Source organism: Eretmochelys imbricata, chromosome 1 (assembly GCF_965152235.1).
Source record: "Eretmochelys imbricata isolate rEreImb1 chromosome 1, rEreImb1.hap1, whole genome shotgun sequence".
Classification (NCBI taxonomy): Eukaryota; Metazoa; Chordata; order Testudines; family Cheloniidae; genus Eretmochelys; species Eretmochelys imbricata.
The window spans coordinates 192,802,392-192,827,789 of record NC_135572.1 but is presented as its reverse complement, the minus strand read 5'-3'; the positions used below and the strand labels follow the sequence as shown (position 1 = coordinate 192,827,789).

At 41.6% G+C, this 25,398-nt stretch overlaps 2 protein-coding genes and 1 long non-coding RNA gene across 4 annotated transcripts in view; 2 read left to right on the top strand and 1 right to left on the bottom strand.

Moving 5' to 3' along the window:
• The window catches only part of PHLDB2 (pleckstrin homology like domain family B member 2), a 79,467-nt gene extending 77,946 nt beyond the window's left edge, over positions 1-1,521 (top strand). For both annotated transcript variants that reach the window (XM_077820844.1, XM_077820854.1), the window contains one exon: positions 1,381-1,521. In XM_077820844.1, coding sequence (XP_077676970.1) covers positions 1,381-1,521 — 141 coding nt within the window. The remainder of the gene's footprint in view (positions 1-1,380) is intronic.
• LOC144267153 (uncharacterized) lies at positions 5-4,940 on the bottom strand. Its single transcript, XR_013346548.1, has 2 exons — positions 4,788-4,940; positions 5-3,761 (listed from the first exon to the last, which is right to left on the bottom strand). It is a non-coding gene; the product is annotated as an uncharacterized LOC144267153 (long non-coding RNA).
• Positions 4,924-25,291, top strand: ABHD10 (abhydrolase domain containing 10, depalmitoylase). The gene is made up of 5 exons (XM_077820862.1): positions 4,924-5,109; positions 18,928-19,111; positions 20,201-20,312; positions 21,196-21,333; positions 24,374-25,291. The coding sequence occupies exons 1-5, from the start codon at positions 4,989-4,991 to the stop codon at positions 24,713-24,715; spliced, it is 897 nt and encodes a 298-aa protein (XP_077676988.1). The 5' UTR covers positions 4,924-4,988; the 3' UTR covers positions 24,716-25,291.
• The last annotated feature ends 107 nt before the right edge of the window (positions 25,292-25,398 follow it).

The window sequence follows — 25,398 nt, the reverse complement described above, 5'->3', positions numbered from 1 at the left end:
AACATTATCATTTTTGTTATTTTTATTAATTATCCTATAATAGCATCCAAAATGTGGTAGATGTTGTACAGACATAGGAGGATAAAATTCATGTCTCAAAGAGCTAAAAAAACCAAACCCAAAATCCCTTACACACACACACAAGGCATAGAAAAGCATAGAACATATCAATGAATTGGCCAGGGCAATGACTGGCATTATATGCAGTCTTCTTGTAGCCATGTCAGTCCCACAATATTAGAGAGACCAGGTGAGTGAGATATTATCTTTCTTTGGGCCAACTTCTGTTGGTGAGAGAGGCAAGCTTTTCAGCTTACACAGAGTTCTTCAGGTCTGGAAAACATATTCAGTGTTTCAGCTAAATAGAAGGTGGAACAGATGTGTTAACTATTTATGGTAAACTATCTGTTCCACCTTGTATTTAGCAGTGACACTGTTGAGTACGTTTCCCAGACCTGAAGAGGAGCTTTGTACAAGCTGGAAAGCTTGTCTCCATCACCAACAGAAGTGGGTCCAATAACAGATCTTACCTTACCCACCTTGTGTCTCTCATATATAATTTTGTTTGTTCCATATATAAAACAAGCTATTGAGAGACAGAAGAGATGTAGTCAACGTGTCAAGTGATGTGGTCTCAAAAGACAGAGATGGTGGTAGAGTATCTGGCAGCATTAGGGTTTAGGGAGGACTTAGCAGGTGAGAGATGACCACATGGAGCCTTTCGTATCAGCCACCAGTTCCAGATGCTGAAAATGCGTCTGCTGGCACATACACAGAGGTTCTTCCTGAATATGGTGTTTTAGGGGTGAAATATTGGTTCCAGTGAAGTCAATGGGTGTTGTGCCATTGACTTCAATGGACCAAGATTTCATCCTAGGTTACTAGATCTGCAGTTACAGGTGACCTAAATCAGGGGATGTAGTTGTGTTTCTCGCCCAAGATGGGAGTTGATTTGATTTTGAAGCTCTGGGAGGAGTACCCCTGACTAGCATCTGCACTTTGGAAGGACTGTGAGCTGCTTCAACCCAACCTCAAGAAGTGGACTTTAAGAATTAAAATGACTTGATCACTTGCTGCAGCAGGTGCACGGGAGAAATTGTGGTTTAGAGATGAAGCAATGTTTGGTCTCACATATTACTGCTCAGTTTAGAAGTAAGTCACACACAGTGTGTCTGCATTAGGCCTGAGTACTCTCAAACTGTTTCCTCCAGAGGTAGCAGATGGGGTTGAGCAAATCCCGAGTTACTAAGGATGAGATGTTAAGTAGCCGTTGCTCAACTGGCTTTTTCCTTGACAGTCTCCAAGTACAGGATTTTACTCACTGTCAGTAAACTGCTCTCATGTCATACAACTGATTTTGCTGCTTCTTTTTTATTTTAGAGTCCTAACCCATTACTCACTTTCAGTGTTAAGACTCATGACCGAATATATTACATGGTTGCTCCAACGCCAGAAGCCATGAGGATATGGATGGATGTTATAGTTACGGGAGCAGAAGGCTACACCCACTTCATGTTATAATAAAATGGTGCAAAAGTTCATTCACAAGGCATATTGCAATAACCTCATTCATGAATTTAGCCACGTGCAAGTGAATTTGAAAAGCCATATACAATATTGGTAACTGTCACAAGAATTCTCCCTATGATGTGCACACAAACTCTCAAAATCAAAAGATTTTATACACACAAGTGAAAGTAAGACTACTTGTTTCTTTTAGTTGATCATTATAGTAGCAAAAGAACTAAAGCTATTGAAAGTGTCATAGTGTTCTAACATGGGTAATCAAATCAACTTAAGTATGGTATATTGATTCACTAGTAATTTCTTACAAATTCTATGTAGAAGATGTCTTCAAAAATACAAACTGAACAGTTTACAGAATTGTTTGTGTGTGCTCATTGGTATGCAAACATTTTAGTAACGGAACAGAAAGGTATAATAGCATATATTTTTAATATGCAGTATTTGACATTTATAGATAATTAGATGGCTTTTAAAAATTTTTACTTATGCATTTTATAAAAAAAATTAAAAAATATGAAAAAAACAAACACACCAGCCTACAATACATGTATTTCTTGTCTTAGTATTTTAAAATATTACTACAGAGCCAAAGATTTACATGATTTCTGTGTAAGAATGAACTCAAATTGTGAGCTGCGATTTAGCTTTGTGTAATGGAACAATGCCAAAATTCTTCCTAAATTTTAATAATTCAATTGCGACAGTATTCTGTACACTTAAATTACCAGTTGTACAAACTGCATGTATAAAGTCATTTACATAAAGCACAACAAAGAAGCAATAGCTTCACAAAGATGGTCTCTCTGACAAGATAAAACTGAATGGAGACAAGAGGAGCAAACTTAACTTTGCCATACGTTTTCTACATTCTCTCTGCAGGAAGCATTGAACTGATTCTCTCTCTGGTTCCTGTAACAATTTCTGTTGTATGGAGTTCAGTCTTGCCATAGATATGATTCTAGTCTAAAGTTAACATGTGCTGATTGAACACCCCACTGAAATCAATGGGTGAAATCCTTGCCCAATTGAAGTCTGCATGAAAACTCCCATTGACCTCTGACAGTGAGATTGTTCAAAGTATACATCGGTGTAGAATTTCGCCGTATGATAGGGTAGAGCACAAAGAAAGGCAAGTTGTGAGAGCACATATTAAAACAGTAATATAAATAAAAACTTTTAAGTAGCAAACATGGCAAAGACCTATTTTTTAATGTATGCTCCTTGTAAATGTTCTCCCATTTAAAAACTGCTTTCTAGCCCTTGACTATTATATACAAATAAATTATTATTGAATGAAACCTGGACTTCAGGCAAATCTCCAAATAGTTCTTTAGTTTAGTATTCTGGATTTGAATGTGCCATATTGTTCATTTAATTAAAGAAACCACACTAAAAGCAAAGAAGAAAGTAGCTTTTGATTAAACAAATGAAAATATGAAAGCAGAATACATTATGCTTGCAGAAAATGTTGCACTTTTAAAATCCTATATCTGGCATGAATGGGTATGAAATTTTTTTTTTGGTGTGGTAGCACAGGTCACATGATTGCTCTAGAATTATTTTATTCGTTTTGACGTGCAACAGATTTGACATTATGAATTGGGAAAGATGGAACTGTTATCACCAGGAATAATTTTTATCTTTAATTTCTGTGCAGATTAGAGCTATAAGAAATTTGTAATCTAATGATTTTAAAACATAAAACCAATACCAGAAAATAGTTGCTTTGAGTTATATAATTATATTTTTTTCTGTGATTGTACCTTAATTTTACTTTTATGTATGGTTACACAAGTTTTATAATAATGATTTTTGTATCCTGCATGATGCAATTAAGTCTTTTAAATAAATGTTTTAAAAAATGCTTGTTTTTATTTTTAAATATTGGCCTGATTTCTCATTATGAAACAGTCTTGCTTTTCTTATCACTATAATCATTTCAATTGCATATATTTAATATTGTTGACAAATGCAAAAAGTAGTTGAAATCTGATGATCCAATAATTTTTTCCATAAAAGAACTGTGGAAAATAGTATGTGTGTGTGTTGTACCTAAAAACTATCTTTTGAAGAATACTACCTGCCTACATCGCATGTGCATATCTTTCATTAACCTTCCTTCTTTTTGTAATAAACCTTAGTCTGAGAATTGTGAATTGCCAGCCCTTAATTTTTATTTATCCACAGAACAGGAACAGCAGAAGTTCAAGTTTTTTCCCATGCTTGATCTTGACCTGAAGGCAAAAGATGTTAGTTTAGTCTCTATGGCCTATGTAATTCTTGATTCATCTGCTGAGACTCCCAATAAGGTTGCAAATATGGGGTGGTGGGTTTTGTACTGCGGACGCCTAAAAGCTGGACTAAAACTACCACCTTTATTTTATATAAATCCTGAAAAGGGACCTTGGCAGCTCCGGTCGGCACAGCTGACCGGGCCATTAAAAATCTGGTTGGCCGCCCACAGCTGGCCAGGCAGGCTCCCTGCCCGGCAGCTCCACAAGGCTCCTGGGAAGCGGTGGCAATTCCTCCAACTCCTCGGCAGAGGGGCAGCCGGAGGGGCTTTCCGTACTGCCCCAGCCCTGCGTGCCAGCTCCATAGCTGTAGCTGGCCAGCTGGGGAGCCGGCACTCAAGGTGGCGCTTGCAGGCAGGGGCAGTGCGTGGAGCCCCTCGAGTAGTCCCTCTGCTCCCCGCTTCCTGGGAGCGCAGCCACATAGATGTCAGCAATTCCTGAAGCCCACAGGCTGTACCCTCGCTCACGCTTCAGCCCCCTACCCCAGCCCTCAGCCCCCTCAGCCCTAGCCCCGAGCCCCCTCCTGCACCCCCAACGCCTCATCCCCGGGACCCATCCCAGAACCTGCACCTCCAGCGGGAACCCTCACCCCCCCCTCCTGCCCCCCAACCCCCTGCCCCAGTCCTGAGCCCCCTCCCAAACCCCTCATCCTCAGCCCCACCCCGGAGCCCATTCCCCCAGCTGGAGCCTGCGCCCCAGCTCCCCCGCCCGCTGCAAAGTGGGGGGAGGGGCGTTCCGTTTTCTGCTATTAGAACGTTGGCAACCTGGCGGGGCAGGCGGTTTGTTCTGCCGGGAACGAGGCATATGCCCCGGGCACGGCAGGACTCCCCCTGCTTGGGGCTGGCCCAAGCTCTCCCTGGCGCTGATTGGCGCCTGCACCTCCGACGAATGAGGATCCCTCCCTCCCCAGGGGACCAATGAGTCAGCTCCCCTGGCTCGGCCTCAAGGCGCACGCGTACTCCCCCTTGCCTGTCCGCCTCCAGGAGGAGGCGCCTGCGCAGTCCTCCCTCTGTTTTGGTCACGCGCAAGCGCCTGCGCACTTTCTCGTAGTCTGGTTTTTAAGCGCCGACGCAGCGTCTGTATCACGTTGGAGGGCGCCCGCTCAGCTAGGAACGCAACGGCGCATGCTCAGTTCTTCCCCAAGCTACCGGGAAACGACGAGGGCGGGCCATGGCAGCGGCGGGCGGCGGGATCTGGGCGCTGTGGTTGCGGGGACTGGCCTGGGGCAGGGCCGCTGCCCGCTGCGCGGGGTCCGGGGCCGGCCGCGCCTCGCTGCTGCTGCGGTCTGCGGGTAAGCGCGGGGCCAGGCCGTTACCTGCGCCCAGCCCGGCTCAGGCGGCCCTGGGGGGCGGGGCCTGGGCGCGCTCTGCTGTGACGTGGGTCCCGCCCGCGGGCGGGGAGGGGGCCTGGGTCCTTTGGAGGAGCTTTGTCAGCACGTGATCCCTGTGGACCCCCGCCCGCCCGCCCGTGCTGTTTACGGGGGAGGGGAGCCCTACCACCCTTCGGCCCTCCAGGGTTGGATGTCACTTGTTCTTGTTGCCCTGGTGTCAAGACTAGGGTTGCCCCCCGTCGGGCTTTTCCCAGGAGCGCTTCTTTTCTCGAAGTAACTGCCTGAGGGAGTCTGTGGAGTGCTCGGCCCACACCGCTAGCTGCCCCGGGTTCCAGGCTCAGGGTCATCCTGGGTGCCCTGGCGTGTGGCACCTCAGAGGTGGCAACCCTAATCTCGATCTTTTTGTGGACCGCCGTGCTGGGTGTTCTAGGGGCATACATACATGTAGTGTCCTTTTTCAGAAGTGTAGCTCTTTCTCAGGCTGCTTCATAGTGGGGATGTCAGGGCTGGAGGGCTCATGAGGAGGGTCTCAGCTTGGACAATGCTTCACCCTGCCTTAAGAATATAAGAACATAACATAAGAACGGCCATACTGGGTCAGACCAAAGGTTCATCTAGCCCAGTATCCTGTCTTCCAACGGTGACCAAGACCAAGTGCCCCAGAGGGAATGAACAGAACAGGCAATCATCAAGTGATCCATCCCCTGTCATCCATTATAAGCTTCTGGCAAATAGAGGCTAGAGACACCAGTCCTGCCCATCTTTGCTAATAGTCATTGATGAACCTATTCTCCATGAACTTATCTAGTTGTGTTTTTTGTTATTTTGTTTGTTTTTTTAAACCCTGTTCTTTTGACATGTAGCTAGGGTCTGACCCATTCTGCCATTGCCTTGTCATCTGTTCATGGTGTGGTGAGGCTTACCATGCCTTCCCACTGCCACCTTGATCTGAGTAGACTTCCCCTAAGACACTGTATGCTGGTTACAGCTGACTGTCGATTGCTTTAATAAATATTAAAAGCAGCCTTGAGCCCTTAGGAAGCTTTTAGTCCATACCTTCACTGAAACAAAGTGTGCAAGCCCTTGCAATAAAACAATAAAGGGGAAATGTTAAGTTGTTCACATAGTATTTCTTGAGATATATCAAATCTGTCATTCCAGGAAAATGGCACCAAAATTGTCTGAAACAGACTTAGCTTATTTACTACTTAAGTATTATCACCAGGCTGTACAGACAGACCCAATGACATTGTTCTCAACTGAAGTTAGCTAAATTTAATTCAGAACTCACATTTAAGTGCAATTATTTATCTAGCCAACATCAGTAGAGTAAAAAGAAAAGGAGTACTTGTGGCACCTTAGAGACTAACCAATTTATTAAGTACTCCTTTTCTTTTTGCGAATACAGACTAACACGATTGCTATTCTGAAACCCATCTGTAGAGTGTTACCTGTATAACTGTTTCTGAAATCGATTGAAATATAATTTAGTCTGTGCAGTCCAGCCATATTGTTTCAGCAGAATCGGAGTTCTGAACCAGTTTAGCAATATCAGTCTGTGAGCCTGTTAGATATAGAGGCTGTAGAGAACTTGATTTTTGAATAATTTGTTATATACCACTTAAACTGGAGCTACAAAATGTACAGTAACTGTGAACAAATTTATCTCTTTTACTGGTAGTTATTCCCCTTTCCACATGGTACTATCAATACCAATACAAACACCTTTTGTACTGAGGTAACTGCATCCCCACTTATACTGCTAAACCATACGAGTATAGTTAAAATGGTGCAATTTTTCCAGTACTGTATGGACAAGGAGTGTAAGAGTACAGGAATGTTCCTTTGGCCAAAATTCTTTCCTTTCCTCTCCCCTGTTTTATACACTCCTTTCCCATAGATAAGTGTTTGTGCTATATACTGACTGTTTACCACTTTTCACCTTTGAATTGCAGTCATTTCTACTTTGTGTTGTATAATTTGAAGCACTTATAAAAGCCATATATAAAGTATGAACTACATGGTTCATGTGTTGTCATCTCATACTATTTGTCAGGAAAAGTAAAGGGGAGGAGTCATGACAAAAAGGGCTCAAGGTGTGGTAACTATATATATTCAAAGCTGTTTACCATGAACAGTGTTTTGTATCCCAAAGATCCTTTTTTTTTTTTCTTCTGTGTTTGTGCTGAGTTGAATGAGTTATTGAGAACACAGAAGTTGCTGTACAGAAATTGATAAACCCAGATTAGCTTTCCAAATTTTCAGGCATCTGCCTGCTTGGGTGGATCAGATTGTAGGTTCAGGGCCAATTTAAAAAAAAATTGATGGAGGGAGGAACATTGCTTTTAGGTTCTCTGTCTGCCCAGAATGGCATTAGATTTTTTTTTTTTTTAGCTTGTACTATCTCTTCTTTTTAATTCTTTGGTGTGCAAACAACCCCTTCGACTACAGAACAAGATAATATACCAGACTACAGACAATGCTGTTAAATGCACTGTGCAAACTGAAAAAGTATAGAAGGTTTTTTTGCTTTTCATTGTGATAGTAACCTTTTTAAAAAAACAATTCTTCAAACATGACTAACTTTTTGCTTCAAAGTACTATAGCAGCTTTAAAGAGCAATGGTCAATATTTACTGTCTTACTTATCAACATAGTGTATCTGTTGCAAGTTATAATTGTGCACACTTGTAAGTAAAAAGGAGATGTTGTGAACATTGCCTTTAGGGTAACAGGAGGCTAGATCTTAGTTGCTGCAGGACAGTTCTGTGGTGTGATACTGTCAAGGCCCACTTGTTTTAATGCTTAGCATTTCTGTATCTACTGAACTACATCACTAGGTCAACCTTGAATTAATATTATAGAGGCCCAGCAGATTTTATTTGGGTATGCATTTGTTTTTCATTAGTGAAAGGTTGGTCACTGGAAATTATTAATTTGTCAATATTATATAGTGCTTATGATATAGTGCTTTAAGAATCTGAGCTAATATGTCAAAAGGTTCAGACTCACCTTAGCATTTCACAGATCATATATAGGAGGGGAAATGTTCCCAAATGACTTTGCTTCGTTGACAACTGAAAAGCTGCTAAAAAGTGGATTTAATTTTAAATATTATAGAAACCTATGAGGTCTTTTGAAGTATACAGTATATGAGCATTTTCTTAATCTCTCCAATGTGTAAAACTAATTCAGCCATAAATTTGCATCAAGCTGAATGGCACTGAAGCCTTCAGCCTAGTCTGTGTTTTCAAAAGTGAAAAGCCTTGTGTGGCCATCTTGAATTAGTGTGCCTGTATGTGTTCCTCTAACTAAACTAACAATTATTTATTGTGTTCAGTACACCAATAAAAATCTGACTTGGTTTATAATTATGTAGTGGAAATCAGTGGTTCTCAACTGGGGGTATGTGGCCCGTTATGGGACTGAGAGTCAGGTTCAGGGGATCTACTAGCCCTGAGTCCCGATGCCCTGCAGGGTATAAGCCCCAAGCCCATCAGGGGAGTTGAGGGGTAGGTACCAGGGATGTTGCCCATCCCGCCCCCCAAACTGCAGCCCCAGAGCAGAGTAGTCCTGGGGCAGTTCCACACCCCCACCTCTACTCCCCACCACCCCTCCTCCCCCACAGGCCCTGCTTCCTGGCCAGGTTGGAGCTGGGGAGCCAGGCAGTGCGGGGCAGTGCCATACGGTGGGCAGCCACAGCGCTCCCCTGTCGTCTCCTGCTGCTGCCCAGGGTTGTGGCTGCTTCTCAGTCAAAGGGGGTTGGGAGCTGCTCCTGCAGCCAGTAAGAGCTGCCCAGGTGGGGGGACACGGCTCTAGGGTGGCCAGAGCCCTTGTGGAGCAGTGACCGCAACCTTCCCAGCACATAGCCCCTAGCTACCCCCTGAATGCACCCTGAGCTACCCCCGTGCCTGCATACTGCCCCTAGCTTCTCCTCTCCCTGCACCATGATTGGTTTTCAAACTTTTTGAGCTGAGCGCTCCCCCCCTCTCCCCCCCCCAAGTTATAATTTTTGGATGCATGCCCCCTGCAACCCAGACAAGGTGGGCTGAGGTGAGTCTGGGAGTAAAGGTGATGCTCCCTCCCAGGGCCCTGCTGTGTAGAGCTGGCCCAAGCCCTGGCAGGGCTTGCTCCCTTCCAAAGTAGAAATCAACTATGCCGAGGGCCCCCTTTCCCAGTGGCTAGCACTAAAGCCCCAAGCCTGCCCTTCCACCTGCTGGGCCCTGGAGTTTTCATAGCATGTTGCGGGGGCTCAGAAGGAAAAAGGTTGAGGAAACCCCTGATGTAGATGGTTTGTCTAACCCTAACTAGGCCCTCCAATTTAACTGTTCTAATATGTGCAAGACCGTGGAAATTTTCAAACCTCAGTAACTTCTGGGTAGTGGGACAACATGAACTATAAGAACAACTTGTGTGTCTGCATGGGCAAAAATCCCCCAAATCACACAGTGAGGAATCTGTACCTCTTTAGCAGATGGTCATTAGAAATTGTGTCCGTATACTCTTTTCCAAGCAAATGCACTTCTGACAGATTAAATTTATCAGGTTTCAGAGTAACAGCCGTGTTAGTCTGTATTCGCAAAAAGAAAAGGAGTACTTGTGGCACCTTAGAGACTAACCAATTTATTTGAGCATGAGCTTTCGTGAGCTACAGCTCACTTCATCGGATGCATACTGTGGAAACTGCAGAAGACATTATATACACAGAGACCATAAAACAATATCCCCTCCCACCCCACTGTCCTGCTGGTAATAGCTTATCTAAAGTGATCATCAAGTTGGGCCATTTCCAGCAGAAATCCAGGTTTTCTCACCCTCCGCTCCCCCACCGCCCCCACAAATTCACTCTCCTGCTGGTAATAGCCCATCCAAAGTGACCACTCTCTTTAAAATGCGTATGATAATCAAGGTGGGCCATTTCCAGCACAAATCCAGGTTTTCTCATCCCCCTCCAAAAACCACACAAGCAAACTCACTCTCCTGGTGGTAATAGCTTATCCAAAGTGGACCACTCTCCCTACAATGTGCATGATAATGAAGGTGGGCCATTTCCAGCACAAATCCAGGTTTTCTCACCCTCCCCCCCCCCCACACACACAGAAACTCACTCTCCTGCTGGCAATAGCTCATCCAAACTGACCACTCTCCGTACAATGTGCATGATAATCAAGGTGGGCCATTTCCAGCATAAATCCAAGTTTAACCAGAACTTCTGGGGGGGGGGTAGAAAAAAACAAGGGGAAATAGGCTACCTTGCATAATGACTTAGCCACTCCGAGTCTCTATTTAAGCCTAAATTAATAGTATTCAATTTGCAAATGAATTCCAATTCAGCAGTTTCTCGCTGGAGTCCTCCAAGCAGAAATAGAATAAAACAGACAGGGAAAAAAGACAACCACAACAGAGAGATACTTATGTTAAAAGTACTGTTCGTTGTATACCATGAATTTTAAGCAGCATTGTTCATAGTGGTAGTGTTCATCCTAAAAGCTTGGAGGAGGGCAGGAATGATAAATTATCAGAATCCTACTGGACAGAAATGACATGCAAATTTGGTAGCCTTTTGTGCTATGCATTTTCACACGTGTTATTCCAGATGCAGCCTTCAGTTCAGACGTACAGCATTCGGTATCTCCTCTGTCACATATCCTTGTTGATAACTGGTTTCTTGCTCTTCTGGTATGTGGAGAGAGAAAACCAGATACTTTTGCTTAGGCTTTTTAGCTGACATGACAAATGTGGTCATCTTTATCTGAAAGATCAATCTAACAACTCCAGCTAAAATGCTGGTTTCATCCTGGTTCTGTACAATAAGTAAAGGCTCCAAGGAATCATTATAGTCCATCATGTCATCTTAGGTACATGATAAGGGCTTTCTAAAGATGGCATTGAAACTAGAGAACTATATTTAAATGACATTGAGGAACTGATCACTCAGTTTCCTTGCTTTTATGGGTGAAGCTCAGTCCTGAACCAGTTTCTTTGTGTCAGTATTTCATCAGTTGCTGAAAAGTATAGAATCATAGAATATCAGGGTTGGAAGGGACCCCTGAAGGCCATCCAGTCCAACCCCCCGCTCGAAGCAGGACCAATTCCCAGTTAAATCATCCCAGCCAGGGCTTTGTCAAGCCTGACCTTAAAAACCTCTAAGGAAGGAGATTCTACCACCTCCCTAGATAATGCATTCCAGTGTTTCACCACCCTCTTAGTGAAAAAGTTTTTCCTAATATCCAATCTAAACCTCCCCCACTGCAACTTGAGACCATTACTCCTCGTTCTGTCATCTGCTACCATTGAGAACAGTCTAGAGCCATCCTCTTTGGAACCCCCTTTCAGGTAGTTGAAAGCAGCTATCAAATCCCCCCTCATTCTGCTCTTCTGCAGGCTAAACAATCCCAGCTCCCTCAGCCTCTCCTCATAAGTCATGTGTTCTAGACCCCTAATCATTTTTGTTGCCCTTCGCTGGACTCTCTCCAATTTATCCACATCCTTCTTGTAGTGTGGGGCTCAAAACTGGACACAGTACTCTAGATGAGGCCTCACCAATGTCGAATAGAGGGGAACGATCACGTCCCTCGATCTGCTCGCTATGCCCCTACTTATACATCCCAAAATGCCATTGGCCTTCTTGGCAACAAGGGCACACTGCTGACTCATATCCAGCTTCTCGTCCACTGTCACCCCTAGGTCCTTTTCCGCAGAACTGCTGCCTAGCCATTCGGTCCCTAGTCTGTAGCGGTGCATTGGATTCTTCCATCCTAAGTGCAGGACCCTGCACTTATCCTTATTGAACCTCATCAGATTTCTTTTGGCCCAATCCTCCAATTTGTCTAGGTCCTTCTGTATCCTATCCCTCCCCTCCAGCGTATCTACCACTCCTCCCAGTTTAGTATCATCCGCAAATTTGCTGAGAGTGCAATCCACACCATCCTCCAGATCATTTATGAAGATATTGAACAAAACCGGCCCCAGGACCGACCCTTGGGGCACTCCACTTGATACCGGCTGCCAACTAGACATGGAGCCATTGATCACTACCCGTTGAGCCCGACAATCTAGCCAGCTTTCTACCCACCTTATAGTGCATTCATCCAGCCCATACTTCCTTAACTTGCTGACAAGAATACTGTGGGAGATCGTGTCAAAAGCTTTGCTAAAGTCAAGAAACAATACATCCACTGCTTTCCCTTCATCCACAGAACCAGTAATCTCATCATAAAAGGCGATTAGATTAGTCAGGCATGACCTTCCCTTGGTGAATCCATGCTGGCTGTTCCTGATCACTTTCCTCTCATGCAAGTGCATCAGGATTGATTCTTTGAGGACCTGCTCCATGATTTTTCCAGGGACTGAGGTGAGGCTGACTGGCCTGTAGTTCCCAGGATCCTCCTTCTTCCCTTTTTTAAAGATTGGCACTACATTAGCCTTTTTCCAGTCATCCGGGACTTCCCCGGTTCGCCACGAGTTTTCAAAGACAATGGCCAATGGCTCTGCAATCACAGCCGCCAATTCCTTCAGCACTCTCGCATGCAACTCGTCCGGCCCCATGGACTTGTGCACGTCCAGCTTTTCTAAATAGTCCCTAACCACCTCTGTCTCCACAGAGGGCTGGCCATCTCTTCCCCATTTTGTGATGCCCAGCGCAGCAATCTGGGAGCTGACCTTGTTAGTGAAAACAGAGGCAAAAAAAGCATTGAGTACGTTAGCTTTTTCCACATCCTCTGTCACTAGGTTGCCTCCCTCATTCAGTAAGGGGCCCACACTTTCCTTGGCTTTCTTCTTGTTGCCAACATACCTGAAAAAACCCTTCTTGTTACTCTTGACATCTCTCGCTAGCTGCAGCTCCAGGTGCGATTTGGCCCTCCTGATTTCATTCCTACATGCCCGAGCAATATTTTTATACTCTTCCCTGGTCATATGTCCAACCTTCCACTTCTTGTAAGCTTCTTTTTTATGTTTAAGATCCGCTAGGATTTCACCATTAAGCCAAGCTGGTCGCCTGCCATATTTACTATTCTTTTGACTCATCGGGATGGTTTGTCCCTGTAACCTCAACAGGGATTCCTTGAAATACAGCCAGCTCTCCTGGACTCCTTTCCCCTTCAAGTTAGTCCCCCAGGCGATCCTGGCCATCCGTTCCCTGAGGGAGTCGAAGTCTGCTTTCCTGAAGTCCAGGGTCCGTATCCTGCTGCTTACCTTTCTTCCCTGCGTCAGGATCCTGAACTCAACCAACTCATGGTCACTGCCTCCCAGATTCCCATCCACTTTTGCTTCCCCCACTAATTCTACCCGGTTTGTGAGCAGCAGGTCAAGAAAAGCGCCCCCCCTAGTTGGATCCTCTAGCACTTGCGCCAGGAAATTGTCCCCTACGCTTTCCAAAAACTTCCTGGATTGTCTATGCACCGCAGTATTGCTCTCCCAGCAGATATCAGGAAAATTAAAGTCACCCATGAGAATCAGGGCATGCGATCTAGTAGCTTCCGTGAGCTGCCGGAAGAAAGCCTCATCTACCTCATCCCCCTGGTCCGGTGGTCTATAGCAGACTCCCACCACTACATCACTCTTGTTGCACACACTTCTAAACTTAATCCAGAGACACTCAGGTTTTTCTACAGTTTCGTACCGGAGCTCTGAGCCGTCATACTGCTCCCTTACATACAGTGCTACTCCCCCACCTTTTCTGCCCTGCCTGTCCTTCCTGAACAGTTTATAACCATCCATGACAGTACTCCAGTCATGTGAGTTATCCCACCAAGTCTCTGTGATTCCAATCACATCATAGTTCCTTGACATCACCAGGACCTCCAGTTCTCCCTGCTTGTTTCCAAGGCTTTGTGCATTCGTATATAAGCACTTGAGATAACCTGTTGATCGCCCCTCATTCCCAGTATGAGGCAGGAGCCCTCCCCTCACAGACATTTCTGCCTGTGCTTCCTCCCGGTATCCCGCTTTCCCACTTACCTCAGGGCTTTGGTCTCCTTCCCCCGGTGAACCTAGTTTAAAGCCCTCCTCACTAGGTTAGCCAGCCTGCTGGCAAAGATGCTCTTCCCTCTCTTCGTAAGATGGAGCCCGTCTCTGCCCAGCACTCCTCCTTCATGGAACACCATCCCATGGTCAAAGAATCCAAAGTAACTATTCTTCCCATTATATAGGGTTGGGATACCTAGTAATGGAGTCATTATGACTTAATAAAATGGTATCAGAACCAGATCCCCGTTCTTAACTGTCTGTCACTTTTTTCATCTTTGTTGCAATATCTAGACACGCAATGTTAAGTCCATGATTTATCACCATTTTGGAGCCGGGACCCTTAAGTTTCTTGCAACTGCCCCTAGTCTCCATGCTACGGCCCCATTTCACTCAACGTTGCCATGTCCAGTAATAACCAGAAGGGGATAGAGCTGCACAGGAAGCTTCTCCAATCAGGAGTAAATTTGCTTCCTTTAGAATACACCTATTCCTGTGGCCTAGGGAGCGTTCCCTTTATTAGAATGCATTTCTTGAACTTAAAAATTGACTTTTTTTTGTTTTCGTTTCCACTCACTTTTGAGTGAACAGGACGTGAAAATTTGGCTTTAAATCTCTGAAATTTTCCCCTACCTATTAATCATAAGCCTTTTATATTTAACTGGTAACTTGATCATCTTCTAAACAGCAACTCAAACAGTTACTTTCCTTGTGTTTGGGATTGGTTCTTTCTGCTAAACGGAGAAGCTTATTGAAATATCTTCTTCAGTATTACTTGGAGGATGCTTTATCTAGCTGCAGTGGGACTCTTGAAAATATTGTTTTATTGTTATTAAGATAACTACTGTATTACGAGACTTCATGGGGAAGACTGGCTTCAGTCTTTGGCAACAAGTTGATTCCTGTAAGTATGACAGTGACTTCAAAATATTTTCAGGATGTTAGTGGTATGTACTCTTCAGTATCTCCAGAAACTAACTTTGCCTTTTAATCTGTGATTAATCTGGTAAAATTTTCACCCAAAATAACCATTTCATTTTGAGTCAGCAAATTTGTCAACTTACTGAAATTGCCTAATGACAGTGAGTTTATGGGAGCATACTGTTGTTTACTTACTGGTACATCTGTGCTATCTCTCAACATTGGGGACGGTTTGTACCACTTGAGTATTTTTCTCTAATATTCAGCCAGCCTTTTATACCGAAACATTTTTATGATAAAGGATTTTAGTTTTTAGAAAGCCCTTGTGGCAATTCTATCTTTTCATTGAAGCTTTTCTGAGCTTCATTTTATTAATTTTGAAATTAAATCAAGGAAAAACTGCTGTTGTAACTTCTTAAATAAGTGATGGATTTCATTCTCTGACTGAAGTTATCATACAGCAATAAATGTACTTGAACTTGCCTTTCAGAGGTTGGCTGTCTAACTACAGTGTTGCTAGTAGAGGGGTATACTTCTTTTAAATTCGAAATTAAGCATCATTTTGTGTGTCAGTATTTGTACTTAATTAACGTAATTGAACAGTTATTTCCATTAGATACAGTTAACTTAGCTAAGGTGCCATGAGATGGAATAGTCAATTACAAGCAGCTCATTGTTGGTTCTAGAAAGGTTTAAGGATTTGAAATGAGGTGTTTGGCTATCACTGCTCAAAATTTAATGTTCCCAATGAGTCCAAGGATCTGAATTGTGTTCTTTACTGAAACAGAATATTAAAATTACAAAGGAGAATGTGAAAAATGACCAGCATTGAGCATGCTCAATTCATATGAGGAATCAGAAGAAAAGGCATGAGGTTGTAATACACACTGATTGAAATAAAACCCCTCAACTCAGGGATCTAGCTTAAAAAGTAGTAGTATTAATACATAGCAAGCATTTTTTCTGGCCATTGAGACTTTTATAGTGATAGAAAGGGTCCACCAAACTTGGTTTCTGATCGCACAAAGCAGACCCGCCACTATCAAAAGCCCAGTGGCGGGAAATGATGCAGGCAATCTTTGTTGTATCAATTATGTAAACGGCCTAGACAGGCGACTGTCATTTTAGCATGTAGCATAATCACTAGATAGTGTCTCCATTGATGTTATTAAATGATTTAGTAGTGACAGGGGGTTTTGGAACTGAAGTAACTGAGTCCAGAGGAGATTTACAAAAGTGAGTTGGCTTAATAAGACCTTTACTGAACCTCAGATGGTAGAGAGGAGAATGTCTAGAGTTTCCATAGATCTCCTTTGCTAAAAGTATCTAGCAAGATAACGTGTGAAAAGATAATGAAACAATAACTCCTAATCACAGTTGTTACCTCATCAGCACAGACTCTCATGGTTGATCAGACTTTGCAGAGGGGTCATATTTCTAGCAACGTCTAAAAGCTGCTTTTGCCAAATTAATCATTTTATGATTGAGCCATAAATCACAGGATAGCTTTATGCCTTGCCAGACTCAAATATCAAATACAACTGTAGCAGAGCAAGCAGCAATGTTGCCTGAAGACTTTCTATAACTTTTTACATGATTTCTTTTCTTCAAGCAGGGTGGATTGATTTTAAATCACAGATCTTAATTATTCTTTAAATCAGCAAGCAAGAAACCTTGATTTAAGTCATTTGATTTTAATAGCGTTTTATATTTATACATTTTATCTATTTTTCATATAAAAAGGTTGGGTTTTTTCCATTGATTGATAACCATTCAAACACATTGATTTACACCTAAATATAGCCATTATACTAAACTTGATATTTTTTTGCTGACCATGAGCACACACTATCTGTATGCGCTCATTTAAGCAGTTATATAGAACTTGTTAATTTTTAGCTTTATGATGTTAGAAAACGATGAACGATGGATAAGAAAAAAGTTTATCACAACATGTTTTAATTTAAAATGAATATGTTTATTAAGCAAAGCAAGTGTTATTTAAATTTGGTGAAATGGAACTTATTGTTCCAGGTCTCCACATGTCCTTCAAGATTTTAAAATTAGTAAGAGAACGAGATCTACGACTAGTTTTATGCATAGATTGAAAGAGGAAAACAAGCATTGCTGTTTTTTCAACTCCCAGTTGATTTTTTTTATTTATTTTATTTTAAATTATATGAAGGAACTAGTCATTGAACTGAACTAATTGGATATATTGAAATGAAGAACATATTGTCTCTATAGTGGCAGAAGAGGCTACCGCTGTCAAAAGCTGGTTTAGCCCTTCAACAAACGCTGATTCCAGGTGCTTAGCCAGTGACTCCCACCAGTTCAGTGGTTTGACTTTCTTTAAAACTTCAGCAGCAAACATGTGCTGCTGAATACAATTTTTTTGTATTTAATTTAAATGATTTTAAGTTATTTTAATAAGTTTAGGCCTTAATATAGGTTGTCAATTTCAGATTTAATTTTAAATAGCTTTCTTTTTAGAAAGTGAATTTGTATTTAATTTAAACTAAAAAAAAATTATGTAAAAAAAACAATGCTTACCCGTCTGTAAAAGAGATTTTGTGTCTTGTTTTCAGATGCTAGAATTTCACACCTTCAGCTTCTTCTTTTATATGATATAGAAGCCTATGTTATGTGGATGAAGAACTGAATAGCAAATTTAGAAAACAACATTTCACAGGAGCTTTACTCAGCAATGAAAACCCACTGGTATCCACTCTCAAGCCTGTTGTTTCAAATAGTAGTGTCTGTACACCTACAAGTGACAGGAAGACCAAGTGTCAGTTCTAAGGTTTTTGTTGTTTTTTTGGTTTTTTTTAAATTGGGCAACTTGAGAACATGGTGTTCAAGACTCCAATACATGAAATTCTAAGACTTCTAGGTTTTTCTGATTAGTAAGCTGAAAAAAGAGGAAAATGTGTTTGATTTTTTTCCTCGTTGATACATACTGTTGAGACTGTATAAGTAGCATCAATTTAGGATGGAGTTATGAGTCTTGGAAAAAAAGCTTTTACCATACAGATTTCTGATTGCCCCATTAATATTGAAGAATCAATTGAAAAGGAACAAAATAACTAGCAGTAGTCTCCAGACTAAGTTGACATTACTGGGATGATGTTCGTTGCGCTACTAAGGTTTGACTAACCTTTTATTTATTGAATTTCTTTTGGGCTCTCCGTACAGTAATGTTACTTGCATGTATTGGTTTTCTTATGCTGGAAAATTCCAAAGCTTGTTTCATTGTTCTCACCTCCTCCCAACCTATCCCCATTCTGTTTAACATTGATTACAGTGGGACTCTGGGCAGGAGATGGTCTGGGTTTGTAGTTCTGTGGAGGATTGATTGCCTTTGACTGTAGCTTGTTCCACACCTATGGTACCATGTAAATAATAACTTCACTTCTTAAGATTAATTTTGAAAAACCTACTTCAGAATAGCAGAGAGGCAAATAAAAAGGAAGCACAAATAAATAACTTTAGTTATCCGGTTAGTTTAAATTTATTGAGGAAATATGAAATTAACATCATTAACAAATCAAGATTCAGTAACGTTCAGTTGTGTGCAAACCCTTTTAAAAACTGGCAAGGGTTAGTCAATCACGTTTCTGATTAGAGTGAAACTGTTAGTATTGAATGACTTCAATATCATCTTGCTTTTTTCATCCGGATAGCTGGGGGGTCCCTGAAGATTTGAAATTGTCCAGATAGATAGTATTGAACATAATTGCCAAACTGTGTTGTGATTGACTATTTTACTTAAACTAAAATATTTTGTTTCAAGATGATTTCTAATGTTTTCTGGTATCTTACCGCAAGTACTTAAGTATTTCTGATGATGATTTTCTTTATAAAATGTCTTTTTTTGTTGTTTTTTTTAAAGCTTGCAGACAGAAGTCATCAATCAGTTTCCTTAGTCGACCTGATCGTCCAAATCTAGCTTATAATAAGATAAAAGGCAAGAACCCAGGTGTTGTCTTCCTCCCAGGCCTTAATTCAAATATGAATGGGCAGAAAGCAGTTGCACTCGAGGACTTCTGCAAATCTCTCGGTCATGCCTTTGTAAGGTACAGTCAAGAAGATTGGTTAGAGAAACTAGCATGTATTATAGTATGGCAGCCAGAAATGAGGAATTCTGTGAAAATACGTCTAAGATGCTGAAAATTCTTCCCCCACTTCAGCCTGTTAGATTTTGATTGAAAGCATGCAATATAAGAGAACATCTGCTTCTTGTGATGGTGTCACTGCCAATCTGTTTCAGAGATATGTTCATCTTTTCTATGCAGAGGTTATTTAAATCAGTAAAATGAATTTTTCAGCACACTTGCATGACTCATTGAAATTGTAATGATCTCTGTTCTAACCTGAGTGATATGCTTCATGAAATAGAGTATCAGAATAAAAATGAAAAATCTTTGAAATTGGAAATCTTCATTTATATTATGGTTAATACATATAAATTAAATAATTACTGCATGCTTAAACTCTATCCTGCAAGGGGCACTGTGTTGGTGGACTCCTGCTTGGAGCCCCGGGATTTGGGCCGTAGAACAGAGCTCTCATTTTAGCTCTTGTGTAGAATGCTATTTGTGATGTCTCCACTGCTAAATCTTATGAATACTGATTAGTGTCTATTGGTCAAGTATCTTGAGTGGGTTTAGAGGAGTATGCTAGTGAAAGGAGTTGCATAGTACAGATGAAACATTGTTATAAGAAGGTACAGAATGTAATAAGGATGTACAGTCTCAGTACTTGACAACACATTTATGAACCATGTATAGTATATGAAGGAGACGCTTGCCATGAAAAAATCATGTACGTCTTTGGCTCGTTCTTCAAGGACAGTCCTGTCCATATGTCCGGGTTAAATTTGGATTTGCAGATTTAACGAGCTAGTTTAGTGCATGGGTGCACTGCACCTCCTAGTTGTCTCGTGCTCGCAAATCCCTATGTATATGATTTGACGTCTGAGAGTAACTTTCTCTCTCAACTGAAATTTCTGCAAACCTCGATGATTATGAGGTATGTTGTCTTTATTGCAATTGTTTAATTCTGATTAATAGTCAAGAGTATTGTTCCTGTTCTGTGTAGGTACTGTCTGATGCAGCTTGTTTTGTAAGTAATATTAAATTTTTATCTCGACTGTTAACTTGCAGATTTGATTATACAGGATGTGGAAGTTCGGATGGTAATCTTCAAGAGTGTACGGTTGGAAAGTGGAGGAAGGATGTTTTGTCTGTACTGGATGAACTCACAGATGGACCACAGGTTATATTTTATTTTTAAATATAGCAGAAACTGTTCTCCCAAGTTAAAGCATTACATAGCCAGAAATACAGTTTAACGGTCCTTGTGAATGATCTTCTATAAAAAAGAAAAGAATTACCTTTATACTCATTTCTGGTTTGAGTTGTTTCAAATGGAACAAAAGCATGTAAGTCATGAAGTACCTTACACAGGGATGGAGGTGCTGATCAACAAGCTAATAGCAATGGACATAACGTTGTAGAACAACACTAAATGTAAAATAAAGTAGGTTAGGTAATGAAACAACTTGAGGAGATACCATTTTAGTTCAAAACAGAATAAAGTCAAGAAGTCAGTGTTAAGCTGTCCATTGCATAGATACCATGGCAATGGTCGCTTTCAAATACTACATACAGCTCAGTTTAAATTAATGAGGGAGTTCTACTAAGTAATTCTAATGTAGCTCAGAGTGAATATTAGAACTATTGTAATGTGTTAAAACTTGTTTTGTGTGGTGTTTGTCTGACTTTTATTAATGAGAAGAAAGAAACATCAAATGTTAAAGCACTTCCACAGCTGGAAAAATAAAAAGTAAAGTACTTGACACTCAACTACATTTCAGTTCTCATTTTGTTTACAGTGGGTCAGTCTGAAAAATCAATAACTTGCCCCACCGAACAAAAAACAGTAGTTAAAAGCCAGATCTTGTGATGCTTACTGGGCAAAATTCCCACTGGAAATGACAGCAGTTCTGCTGGGTAAGGGCAGCAAGATTATGCCCCAGGGTTAAGTAGCTAAACAAAACTGAAAATATTTTGGTTTAATTAAAAAAAAAAAAGTAAATTTTAGATTAAAAAAATCACTGACTTTTTCTTGTTTTGTTTTTTTCAAATTTTATTTTAAGATTCTAGTGGGATCCAGCTTAGGTGGATGGCTTATGCTTCATGCAGCAATAGCTCGTCCAGAAAAGGTGGCTGCTTTAGTCGGAGTAGCTGTAGCTGCAGACTATCTTGTAACAACTTTTAAACAACTTCCCCTTGAGGTAAATGCTAATGGCTTTAAATGTTCTGTTTTTGCAAATTTTGAAAACTTGCTGGTGTGAAATCCCTTTACGAAAAGTTTTCATTTTGTGTCGTATGGTTAAATGGACTGTAAGAGTTGTTGAGTGAACAGCCTGCAAAATAGTGAAATTTCTGAGTGAAATTGTCAGAATTAGTTAAAATGAAGACTTGTTACAACCACCGTATATAGGAGCCTTAATTGTGGACCAGGGACTCGTTGTGTTAGGCACAGTACAAACACAAAACAAAAAGATAATTCCTGCCCCAAGCAACTTAAAATCGAAGTATAAGAAAAAGAGACATCGGATGGATGGAGTACAAAGACAGTATTGGTCAGCATAATAGGCAGTGGTCTCATCACACCAGCAATCTAACTATTGTCAGGATTTTGTAGGCGTCACGGCAAAGAGTTCTGAGGAGGGTTATGAAGGGGGATAAGAGGTAGGTAGCTCTGCACTTTTTACCAGGAGCACCTCCCATATATTAGGAGCAGCAAAGGAGAAAGCAAAAAGATGCTGGTTTGAAAATTTAACAAGTGGCCCATTGAGGCTGGTAACATGGACTGAACAGAGGCAGGAATTGACATTTCAATAGTGAATGAGAGATAAGTAGGGTGGAGATAAGCAGTGAAGAGCCTTGAAAGTGAAGACATGTAGCTCATATTTGATAGAGAAAAGGAACTGGGAGGTGGGGGGGGGGCATGGGAAAAGAGTGGTGATAGAGTGGTGATGTGGTCAAAGCAGCAGACTAAGAAAATGATATTTGAAGAAGCATTCTGAGTGAATATGAATGGGGAAAAATGGCATTTGTTAAGGCCAAAGGGAAGAATGTTGTAGTAATTGAGACGTGAGATGATTAGGGCTTGGATAAGTCTTAGTTTCGTGGATGGATACAAAGGTTGTTTTTTAAAGATCTTGTGCAGAAAGAAGATCTAAAGGGAGAGCCTGACTGAGGACCTAGAGAGAAGTCTGAGTCAAATGACTTCTGGGATATGGGTCTGAATGACAGGCAGGATGATTGAGCAAAAAGTTGGGGAGGGAAAGAGTGAGGTAAGTGTAGCTATTCTATGTCAAAGGCTAGAAAATAACTTCATATACCAACACTACTGTGACAGATAGGGCAATTTCCTGCAATATCTTTGGAAGATCTTACAGTGTTAAGTTGAAATAGCTTTGGAATCCTTTGTGTCATGAATGCAAAATTGATGTATTATTGTGGGATTGTACATGACATCTCTTGGGGAAGAATATGGGGCCACTGTAAACCCTGGAGAAGTGTAATAAGCTTCAAAGGACTATTTCAAACGATATGCCAGACAAAAAGGGACTTTTGGGACAAACCAAGTTAAATGGGTTCGCTAGGAAGTACCTGCGGGGAGGTGAATGCAGGTTCCTATCCCAACCTTTTTGAAACTGTGCCCTGAGAGGAGACCCATTGTCTGATTGATTATTCATGGTCTCTGAAGACACAAGTGAAAGAAAGGTGTATGCCTATGGGTGCTTGTTCAGAGTAAAAGCTTGTCTAAACTTGAAACCACACACCCTCTGGTGGGGTTTCAAGGACCGATAGCTTACCAGAGCCCTCGTTGGAGTTGATCTCTGGTAAGCTTATTAGCCTGCGTGTAGGTTTTATTGTTTTAGTAGGTCTTCTGTAATGCTTTCATCTTAAGAGTAAATGTGCATGCTTAGGAAAAAGCTGTGTGGTAACTTGTAACTGTGGCAAATACACTGTTTATAGCCTCTGAAAAAGCAAAGCACAGACACGGCCTGTTTAAGTAGTCTGTCTTTCTGGGGAATTCATAGTGTAGGCAGGGAGCTGTGCAGCCTGGAAATACCCCTATCAGGAGCAAGAGATACGGGTCTCTCAACGGAAGAGGTAACAGCTGAGGGTCTGGGAGACTAAAATGTGTGTCCTTGCTGGAGCACAGAGTGGGAATATAGGTACAGTTGTGACAACTACTTTTAAGGTTGCAAATGAACTTTCAGTTGAACCTGACTTAAATTTGGTAGGTTAGATATGGGGTTGAAGTAGGATTTTTCTGCATAATTTGAAACCAACTGGATTTGGGCTCCAAATTTGACACAGTAATTATTGAAGTATTCATCTGAGTGCAGAACTCCAGCATAGTAGCTTTTTGGTTCTTGCTAGCGATACCTTATAATATAACCTGACCTCAAGGGTGGAGGGAAGGAATGTCCACCAAAAAGCTTTGGGGTGGGAGGGTTTGGTTTTGATGGGCTTCCTAAATGTGTCTCTTTTTTTGTGAGCCTTAACTCCTGCATGCTCAAAGAATTTCCCCAGGAAGGAAGGAAGGCCTCAGATCATCTCTCTCTCCCCTCCCCCCCACTGGTAGCCCCCTGTCTTCATTGGGTCCCCTTCCTTGGTGACTTCTTTGGGAGTTCCAAAGGAATGAAACCCTGAGCCTCTGGAGACTTGGGGGAAGTCAGTTGAGATTGGAGGGTGCAGGGGTCTTCGGATGGGGGAAAGCAGATCAGGTAATATTTCCACCTCTCCCTTTCTGTGGAGCTCCTGAGGTGTGATAGAGGAGAGAGCTCATGGCAAGCCTTTGGAGGCCAGTGAGTGGAAAAACCCCTATTCCCCATGAGTATTTCACTCATTGACAGTTAGTGAACTCTTCAGAGCCTTGGTTGACTTCACCAGGACTAAAACCGGTTGTAGGGAGCTGCTGAGTCTTTTGGCTGGGTAATGGGTGAGAGGCCTGCTGTGTGAGAGCCTTGAATAGCTGAAGTTTGTGGGAGGGAGATACAGATCGGCTTCTGAGGCTCACTGTGGGTGTTTCCCTCCTGCAAATGTCAGGGGGGTTACAGGAATGGGTCAAATACACCCCTCTTCCTCCTTCTGACCTCAACTGGTAAGGATAAGTTTGTAAGAGTTTGGGGTTTTTTGGTTTTTTTTGCTCTTAGTAATGTGCTAAAAACAGAGTTAAGGGGTCTGGTTGCCTTGTTTAATAGTGAATCGCACTTGTCTGGAATATTCTTTTGCCTTTTCTTTTCTAAATAGGTCCAAAAAGAAATAGAAGAAAAGGGTGAATGGAAGCTGCCAACAAAACACAACGAGGAGGGGTTTTATTGTTTGTCGTACGAGTTCATTAAAGAAGCAGAAAACCACTGTCTCTTGAGCAATCCTATTCCTATAACCTGCCCTATAAAACTTATCCATGGCATGAAGGATGAAGATGTCCCATGGCAGGTATCCATGCAAATTGCAGATCATGTTGTCAGCACAGATGTGGATGTGATCCTCCGCAAAGTTGGTCAGCACCGAATGAGTGAGAAGGATGACATGAAACTTCTTGTGTACACTGTTGATGATTTAATTGACAAGCTGACAACCCTAGCATGAGTTGCATGTTAGCACTAATGTATGAGCTTAGCACTCAGATCTCTTCTGTGATTAACCAAAACCTCATTTTTTTTATGGCAATGGAACACTGCTGAATCTGGAAGGATGCAAAGGTCACAAAAGAAAGGAAGTGGAGCTTTAACTTCTGTCTCCTTACCTCTGTTTTGTAAATAAAGGTGTTTTCTTAATGCTGCATTTGCACAAATGATAGAAAATGTGAAGAAAATGCTGCTGTTTGTTGGAAAACTTTCCCTCACCTTGATTTCCTGTGACTTTTTTTTTTTTAAAGTTTCCTACACTATTTTGTACTGAAATATGTTTACCTTTCTTACATTTGTGCCAAGGGTTAATGTTTGCTACTATTAGAACTGTACAGTACAACTTAATTTTTAAATTTCTTTTGATATCCTAAAATACTGTGCTTTATGCTTTAATATTTTTCCATTTCTGAGTTCTGAAACTTGTGTCGGAACCTTCCTACCCCAACTATGTACCTGAAATGTTCAATTAAACTAATGCCCCTAGAAACAGAATGGGGGAAAATGCAGCATAATAAACCTGGCTTCAAATATAAAATGGAGTTTTAGTATTGATATTCAGCCATAAAACAACTGCACAATATTTTCATATCCTTCGTGCCTGGGATAGTGATGAGCAAGTCTGATTTTGAGTTGCTCAGAATA

Excerpts from the sequence above, each read along its gene's own strand:
- ABHD10 (XM_077820862.1), top strand. The coding sequence starts at position 4,989 with ATGGCAGCGGCGGGCGGCGGGATCTGGGCGCTGTGGTTGCGGGGACTG. Across the intron at positions 19,112-20,200 it reads CTCGGTCATGCCTTTGTAAG|ATTTGATTATACAGGATGTG; the intron begins GTACAGTCAAGA and ends GTTAACTTGCAG. Across the intron at positions 20,313-21,195 it reads AACTCACAGATGGACCACAG|ATTCTAGTGGGATCCAGCTT; the intron begins GTTATATTTTAT and ends TTTTATTTTAAG.